This window comes from Megalops cyprinoides, chromosome 16 (genome assembly GCF_013368585.1).
Source record: "Megalops cyprinoides isolate fMegCyp1 chromosome 16, fMegCyp1.pri, whole genome shotgun sequence".
Lineage (NCBI taxonomy): Eukaryota > Metazoa > Chordata > Actinopteri > Elopiformes > Megalopidae > Megalops > Megalops cyprinoides.
In genome coordinates, this window is record NC_050598.1 from 32,806,552 (window position 1) to 32,815,888 (window position 9,337).

Consider the following 9,337-nt stretch of genomic DNA (forward strand, 5'->3'; position numbering starts at 1 on the left):
TGCCTCTCCACGTCTTCCTCTAAGAACAGAGCGGCACAGAGGGACACGGTCTGGCCAGCACCAGCGCAGAGGCAGCTAGCAAACACACATAACCCGCCGTCGTAAAGCCGGGTACATAAAAGCACAGTGTACATAGTCATAGGTGCATTACTGCACATGGAGCACAGATAGAGATCGCCCTCCTCCCCCCACCCCCACCCCTGTAATTGCACCTGCTCCTTTTTGCTGTTCTGCCTGGTGCTGGTGCCACGGTTGGAGGCTTTTCCGTCATCCGCCCCGACTCAGGAAGCTGAGACAGATGCTTATCGCACAGGCCAGGAAATAAATTTGCCACAGTTTAAAATGGCAAGTAATTGTAATAGCTGCTCGATTCTGCATGGCTTTATCTCGCAACATTTTAAGTGGACAAATTATGTGCGTATAACTAATGTGCGGAAAGGAGTCCACATCTGCTTGCATTTACCGACGGCTGATTAGACAGGACTTCAGTCAGGAAGCGTTCTTTCTTTTTCATTTGACTTTACTGTGGTAACGCTGATGAACCAGTGAGCCCTGCCGATACAATCCCCAGCCCATCACAGGGACTGGTGTATGCTCACGCTCACACACTCACACTCACACACGCGCACACTCACACACTCACATGCGCTCACACACGCACACACGCACACACTCACACACACACACGCACACACGCACACACTCACACACTCACACACTCACACACTCACACACTCACACACGCACACACTCACACACTCACATGCGCTCACACACGCACACACTCGCACACTCACACATGTGCACACACTCACATGCACACACACGCACACACGCACACGCACACACACACACACGCACACACACACACGCACACACTCACACACACACACATGTGCACACACTCACATGCGCTCACTCACACACAAACACACACACGCTCACACACTCACACACACGCACACACACTCACATGCGCTCACACACACGCGCACACACTCACATGTGCTCGCTCACACACGCGCACATACAGAGCACTCTGTGAAGCACTCAGTTATCACAGGAACAGGGCTTTAACAGACGCTGAACAGCTAGTCATTCACACCTGCAGCCTCTTTGAAGTGGATATGGAAATTAAATATGGTAGATAAGCGTGGTTCTGCATGACCATATTCGTTTAACTGCCGGCGTCTGCTAAAACACCTCATTAATGCCTCATAAGTGATATGTGTATCAATTAAGTGTGAATTTCAATGCTTATTATAAGGTTACACTCGTTAAATTAATTATAGCTCCTTGCTGTATGTTCTGTTAATTGATTAACGGTGTGTGTAAGTGGTGTAACGAAGGTTTTGTCCGATCACAGAGGCAGTGATACCAGAGGTGGAGACAGAACACAGCGAGAGTCAGCAGGAAAACTCAGCCTTACCAGGTATGGATCAGGGTTTTCTCTACCCTGAATCACCTGATCGGCCTTCTCCTCTTCATTTTCGGTTCTCGTTTTGAGGCTTGCAGGACAAGTCTGATGGACTGAGAGACTCAATCCCAGCTGTGAACACGGGATTCCTGGCACTGAGCAGTCAGTGGGGCTGGGTTTAGTTCTGGCATTGACATTACACTGCACTGTAATTTAAGTATTGTGAACGTAGCACTGCATTATTAACCTACAGTGGGGTGGCAGTGTAGCAAAGTGATAACACTCAGGGCTCATAAACTAAAGGTTGCTGGTTCGATTCCCCGATACGGATACGGCCGTGTTAATGCCTCTGGCAGCAGCCTGTTATGAGCTCCTGTGCTGGCGTGTTCTGACTGATACAGCCTTTGTTACGGCGGTGTTAATGCCTCTGGCAGCAGCCTGTTATGAGCTCCTGTGCTGGCGTGTTCTGACTGATACAGCCTTTGTTACGGCCGTGTTAATGCCTCTGGCTTCTCTCTCTTGCTGTGAGCTCTGTACCAGTTACTGCCATTTTTTTTAATGTGAAATAAAGTGAGAGGTGGGGAACGTTACCTGAGTGGCTTCAGAGACCAGGGTTGAGAGAGAGGGGAGAGCGTCGTGTACACCTGTCAGTGCCTGCTGCATTTACACAGAACACCTGGAGGAATCCAGTTAACCCACACCGCCCCCACCACCCACCCCACCCGCACCAGCCCTCGCCCCACTACCTACACCTGCCCAACCCCCCACCCCCAGCACCACCCACACCTGCCCCAGACTATACCGTTACTCTGCAGCAGAGGTTGTGTGAGTGTGTCTGTGTATATCTGTGTGTGTGTATCTTTGTGAGTGTGTATGCATCTGCATGTGTGTATCTGTGTGTGTGCGTTTGTGTGTGTGTGGGGGAGTGGTGGAAAAGGTGTAGAGTTATTGCTTTGGGTGCTTGCGTTTATATAGCAATGTTCTCATTTCCTTATTCTGAGCGTATTACGCCCCCCCCCCCCCCCCCCCATTCATCATGGCAGGTAGGGTACCTGTTTCAGGCCAGCTATCAGAACAACCACCGGAGCTAATTATGCATTTGCACACCATGCGAAAAAACACAAAACGACCTGCTTTAGAGCCGGCTGCACTCCCTAAACGAGACCCCAGGGCACCATCCTTTTTCCGGAAGACGTTTGCAGGTCAGTAATTGGTCGGAGAGAGGGAGCCGCTACCACTGAGAGGCGGGTCAGAGTTTTACAGTCCCAGATCTGCCCAAAGTAAACAGTTTGCTGGATGTGCAGAAAATAACGGGGCCAGCGAGGCATGGGGGGGTCATTACAGCCCCCCCCCCCACTGCTACAGGGAAGCTGCAGTTTATGTGTGCAGAGAGAGGAGGGAAATGCTGGCTGAAGCTGTTAACTCTCTGCATCTGGTGCCTCTGTCACCTGGTTAACTCGCGTGGAGCTGCAGGCAGTCGGGCTGGCAGTTGTGTGCAGAACAGGTACTTTCCCTGAGTGCTGGACTGAGACGGAGAGTGAAACCGCAGGGATCGGGGTCCGTGTCACGGTTTGTTTCATGTGATGCTGTGCAGCTTCTGAGAGGCGTTTGAGAGGTTTCCTCCATGTCCCGCTCCTGATCACACCCTGTCAGGGTTCCAGTGTGTGGTTGTGCTCTCACAGGGGTGCAGGCAAATAGCTCTGTGACCTCATGACAGGATTGGTCACTTAACCATGTGACATAACCGACCAATCAATTGGTAACATTTCACTGACAAAGGAAGGAAATATTGCACTCACTAAATAAATATTCCAGTACTCTGTAATTAGGTAGAAACAGAGGGTCTGTTTACTGAGCTGTCCCCAGACTAAAAGTGCATATTTTTTCAGAGTAGAACCTGACAGCCAGAGAGCCTGTAAAGCTCTTCATATTGTGTGTGTGGAAGAGGGGGGGGGGGGGTTTGTCTCCAGAATGTAGTCTTAATGGCAGCTTTGCTTGAGTCTGCATGAATTTAGGCTTTTATTACAACATGCAACCCAAAGTTTTTTCCCTGTGGGAAAGTTAAAAAGCTCCATTTCCCAGGAGACAGGAAGCTATAAATGAGTGTTTTGACAAGTTCTCCTTGGGAGTGGGGCACACAAGGCTAATACTGCTGTAGCAGGAAAGAGACTCTGTAGGATCTCAGGTCACAAACCCTCTTCAAACAGGGCAAAAGCCAGGTGCTACACACATCCAGTGTCTTTGAGCTACTTCTGCTGCATATTGCTAATAATAATAATAATAATAATAATAATGATAAGTATTATTATTATTGTTGTTGTTGTTATTATTATTATTGTTATATAAATGGACAGTATGTAAAAAAGCTACAGATATTGTTCTATTTTAAATCTGTCTGCTAAAGAAATGTTTTGCAGCAGCCCTTGGCACATTTTTCTTCCAAATCATATCAGATGAAGTGGTTTTGTTGAGGGGTATTTCAGGGGCCAGGCAGTCTTTACACAGGACTGATGTGTATCCTCTCTCCCTCTCTCTCTGTGTCTCTGTCCTTCTCTGATTGCTGTGCTTATTTACATCCTGGGTTGTGCAGTGGTTAAAGTGCCGGGCTTGTAAGCAGGTACTGTCCTCTGCAGGGAATCCAGCCGTATAAATGAGTGAAATGTGAAGGTGTAATCTCTGCAGCGTGTTTGGGAGGAACGGAGCCGCAGATAACGGCAGACGCAGAGCAGCCTGAGGAGTGATGTGTTCCGGGAGAGTGCCGAGGCGCTCCTGATTTAACTCTGCTCTCCTGCTGTGTACCCCCCCCACAGAAAACAGAGCGTACATCAAGACCCCCATAATGTACTGATGAGGACCCCCGACCCACCCCCCCCACGCATATCCCAGCATGTCAGAGGTGGCAGACGGAGCAGAAGGACAGCGTCACCACGGCAACAGACTCTCCCTGGCCGGGAAGAGGGGCAGATGGGGCTCCTTGACTCCCTTGGCTGATGCCCGTCTCCCAGGGCGGGGTTCGACCACACCCACCCCCATGGCAGGACAGCGTGGCGTGTCCCTCACCGGTACTCCACCCCGTTGCCATGACAACTTGTAAAAATATCATGCTTTTACTCTTTTTGACCGTTTCTTTCCTGCGGCCGACTTTTCGTGGGCATTGGGAAAGGAGGCGAGGTTCTCCCCCCTCTCTGCTGCCTCCTCTCCCTCCCAGCTCCGGAGGCCGTGACCATTTCCTCATCACGGCCTGCAGGGGGCAGCATCTGTGACACAGGGAGACCTGAAGATCGAAAAGGATAAGAAACACAAAAAGCAAAAAAAATATATATACGTATATATATATATATAAATATTGATACATGCATTTCATCAGCTCTATAAAATGTTTCTGAAGCAGTTTCTCTGTCTTGCAAAGGGACTGAAATGGAGAAATGTGTGTTTTTTTCAACTTGTTTTTCCCCTTCTTCCCCTCTCGGTATTTTTGGAAAATTATGTAGAATGAAAGTGTTGTCCTGCTCACGGCTGATTGATGCAATAATGCCCCGCCCACATAGCCCCGCCCCCTCTTTCACATTGCTGTGGTGAAGAACATTATGTTATTTGATTTGTTTTCTGTGTTTTTAGTCCAGCTTCAGTTTGAAGGAATGTTGAAGCGTAACCAGTAGATTCTCTGCAGCAGATTTTCAGTTGTACTGTATTCCGTTTGAAAATCTTTGTTGTTCTTGAAAAAAATACAGTATTAAAATAACCCCTCTGTTTTACCTTTTTTTTAAGTGTGTGGTATGGTGATAATGTAAAACGTGGACGCATTTTACTGAGAAAGTAGAGACGCAAGTAAAATGTGCCAGAGCGCATCAAATGCAGGCTGCTTGAAAAAAAATAAAACGGGTACAAATGGCCAGTTAAAACATATAAAATGGTAATATTAAAATATTTTTTCACGATGTAACAATTTAATAAAACAATTTTGCATATTTGGGGCATTTCTGCAACACAGACGAACTCAGATTGCAGTTGCAGCTGTCTGTCTGTGTCTGTCTGTCTGTCATCTTCCAGTGTGCAACACTTCCCTCTCCAAATGAACTCAGGCTTGGAGAATGTTCTGATGCAAAAGTAGCTGTATACTGTGGATGTGTATTATTAGTCACAGTAGTGTTAATGGTAAAAATGACAATATAGTTGTTGTGTAAGTTATTAATATTTTTTGCTCTTGCTATGTGTATGGTATTATGAATGTTACTCTTTTCATCCCCCCAAAACAGCTGTATTTCTGCTGTTGTGTCGCATGTCTCAGGGGGACTTTTGGAAGTTCATGGCTGCTGGGCTGTGGGCGTCCGCCCCTGAAACGGCTGCTTGCAGGTGCTTCTGGGCTGGCAGGTAGAGTCATGCTGAGCACCTGAAAGCAGCGTACAGAAACACAATCACCAAAAACAGCAGCACCACCTCTGAGCAGGGTGTTCATCTCAAACACGGACAGATTATTTTAGTTAAGTCCATACTGGTAAAGATGGCAGCAATGTGATGAGTCCTTATTTTCTAAAGTGGTAATTAGTTAATATGGAAAACTTTAATTCAGTACAAACTGCTGTGGAATAATAAAATGAGCCAGCTTGGTGTGGGACTACATTCACTCGGCTAAAGAGTATGTAGATTGTAAAACAGTAAAACTGTGGGTCACTATTGCCATCTTAACCAGTGCAAGGGTCCACAATGTGCTGTACCCTCTGAAAGGGCATTAAGATAGGAAAGTAAATCAAGTAAAAACATAACTACTAATGTCATTGCAGTGATGATACAATTACACTTTATAGCCAGCCCAGTTATTTCAGATACTTATACACACTCACTCTCTCTCTCTCTTTCTCTCTCTCGCTCTCTCTCTCTCTCACACACACACACATACTCACTCACACATGCACCCACACACACATACTCTGTCAGTGTCTGGTTTGTGTATTTTCCCTGCTATTCCTGTAATGAATCAGGACTTTTTCCCCAAACACTGTAATGAGTCTCCCTGGGTTTGTTTGTTTGCTGTTGGGGAGCAGGGGGGCAGGGTGTAATTAGGATGATGTCAGCACTCCTTGTGGGGGCTGGAGGAGGAGGAAGATGACAGAGATGAAGAAGAGGGGGCACTGTTATGCCTCTGTCAGTCTGTAAACTGCCATTGTGTTGCCACTCTGGAGAGAGAGAAGGAGAAGGAGAGGGAGTGAGAGAAAGAGAGGGAGGGAGAGGGAGTGAGAGAAAGAGAGGGAGAGGGAGAGAAAGAGAGGGGGGGGGGGAGTGAGAGACAGAGAGAGGGAAAGAGAAGAATTCCGCTCCATTCTACCTGTTCCTAAGTTCACTCCATTCACCCAACAGATCAAGGGCACACAGACACAGAGAAACAGAGAGATGTAGAGGAATGGAGAAAAATGAACATGCTAACATGAGGAAAGGAGGAGAACCCAGTGGCTGGGTTTGTGGAGACTGAGGGCAGAGCACCACATAAGTATCACAGAATCCTTCGGTGTGGCGTTTCTGCCTGTCTGCAGTTCCGCTGTCCGCCAGGGGGATGTTGAGCCGAGAGGAGTGGATACAGTCAGGGTGAGCGGAATATCGTGGAGCAGATTAAATTTCAGGGATATTTAAAGTGCTCATTCCCAGAGACTTTGGGGAATTTTCGATGTCTGACAAAAAATGCGCATGCACCAAATCGATTCTGATTTAAAGAACAGCTCAAGTTTGAAATGGAGAACATAATTCCTGAATTCAGGGGCACCGAACCGTCCCTACAATTTAAGAACTTAAACTTTCCTACATGCGTCCATTCAGATGGGATTTGATGGAGAGTTAGGTAAAGCAACTGGGTCACAACAGCAATGCCTCAAGAGGGATTTTAACCCGAGGCCCTCAGATGAGACCCACACCAGACTGTCATTTTTAAAAAGGGCAGCATGAGAGCAAATTGTTAGTTCAAGTTTTTTCCACATAATATATCTTGTCAGACTCCTGCGTCACTCACAGCAATGCCTCTTTGTTGTTATAAAGATGTTTCTTTTCTTTTTTTTTAAGCAAAAATGGAAACGAGCTTTTGTATTTAAAACATTGGCACTTTGCCTTGTTCGGGTCGATTTCTTGGCATCTGTGAAACTGCCGTTTGTTGAATTTAACCGAGTACGCGGTATATTGCAAACTGCGAATGGAATCTTCAGCACACAGCTAGAACATGCCGTCTTTACGCATTTAATATAGAGTAGCACAACAAAATATCCCTTTTTACTGCCAAAGTAAAAACGCGTCAGGCAGGACGGGGGGCATCGTCGTAGACACCTTCATTAGACGATTCTCGGTGAAGGCTAATGAAGACTAATGAGAGGTGTCTGCACATGGGTTTTTTTTTTTATTTAGACAAAGTCCTAAAAACCTCCCTCCTAGGCTTTCCAGGTCGGAAACGCTGATGTTGAAATGGTCTGGCCTCAGCGATGCTGGAAAATTGTTTTTCTGAAACGAACCAGCGCATTAAAGATTTATAGATATGCACACAGCTGTTGGAATGACTGTCAAATACTCGCGGAGAATAATTACTGCCGAGTTTACGGCGCTGTTGTGGCACCGAGGGGCTCCGGCGAGTTTGAAACGCGGAGCCTGAAAATAGCGCTTTGTTGCGCGGATAAACAGCTACAGAACCCCCGCTGAAAGCCACAGCATTTACAACCGAGCTCGCTGTTGAGCAAAACATCTTCTAAAGGTTTTTCGGCTCGTCCGACTGAGCCTGGTCTTGTTGCTGTTGCACCAGCAATTTGTGTCCCATTAATGTTTACAGCGCTGTATTTATTGCATGGTCTACAGCCGTTCCGCACGAAACGCTCCTGACGGCTGTCCCAGGCTTCCCCTCGCCGGGGAAACGCACCCCGATGGTATGGCGGACATGGAGAGGACGTCTGTGTGCAGGTCACACCTGCTTTTACAGTCGAACAGGTGAAGATCCTCAGCAGGTCGGGCCCGATGAAGCATGAAGTCCAAAGTGGGCTTTTTGCCTTTGCGTGTGCGTGAATACTTGTATGTATACGTTTGACATGTACTCATTCCGGTCCAGAGTGTGATCAGACAGTGATTACTGTATGTGTGCATTCATACCTGTATGTGTGTGCGTGAATACTTGTATGTATACGTTTGACATGTACTCATTCCGGTCCAGAGTGTGATCAGACAGTGATTACTGTATGTGTGCATTCATACCTGTATGTGTGTGCGTGCACACGTGTACCTGCACATGTGGGTGTGGGTGTATGTACATGTGTGAGTGCTAGTGTCCATACCGGTGTGTGTGCATGTATGTACCTGTCTGTATACCTGTGTGTCTGCGCATGTAGGTATACATTTCTGTATACTTGGTTATGAGTGTACTGTACATGTCTACTTGTGTGTGTGTGTGTGTGTATACGTGTGTGTATTTGAATGTGTATGTCCCACTGTGCGTGCGTGAGTGTGAGTGTGAGTGTGAGTGTGAGTGTGAGTGTGAGTGTGTGTGTGTGTGTGTGTGTGTGTGTGTGTGTATGCCCCTATGTATCTGTGTGTGTGTGTGTGTGTGTGTGTGTGTATGCCCCTATGTATCTGTGTGAGTGTGAGTGTGTGTGTGTGTGTGAGTGTGTGTGTGTGTGTGAGTGTGTATCTGTGTGAGTGTGTGTGTGTGTGTGAGTGTGTATCTGTGTGTGTGTGTGTGTGTGTGAGTGTGTATCTGTGTGTGTGTGTGTGTGTGTGTGTGTGTGTGTGTGTGTGTGTGTGTGTGTGTGTGTGTGCGCAGTGGCAGGCTGCAGTGTTGTGCAGGTGTGTTGGAGTGTATCCCAGCTTCCCCTGGTGCGCGTGTGGCTGTCGCTGTGTGATGAATGGTGTTACCAAACGGAAATGGAACGGCGCGGGCGCCTGGCTCACGCCGTCCTGCAG

The 9,337-nt window shown here is 47.4% G+C and overlaps 1 protein-coding gene across 2 annotated transcripts in view; it reads left to right on the plus strand.

The window, feature by feature from the left end:
* The window catches only part of LOC118791029 (dachshund homolog 2-like), an 84,466-nt gene extending 79,851 nt beyond the window's left edge, over positions 1-4,615 (plus strand). For both annotated transcript variants that reach the window (XM_036548243.1, XM_036548244.1), the window contains 2 exons: positions 1,367-1,432; positions 4,228-4,615. In XM_036548243.1, the coding sequence (XP_036404136.1) occupies positions 1,367-1,432; positions 4,228-4,265 (104 nt within the window). In that variant the 3' untranslated portion in view covers positions 4,266-4,615. The remainder of the gene's footprint in view (positions 1-1,366; positions 1,433-4,227) is intronic.
* Positions 4,616-9,337: the final 4,722 nt, after the last annotated feature.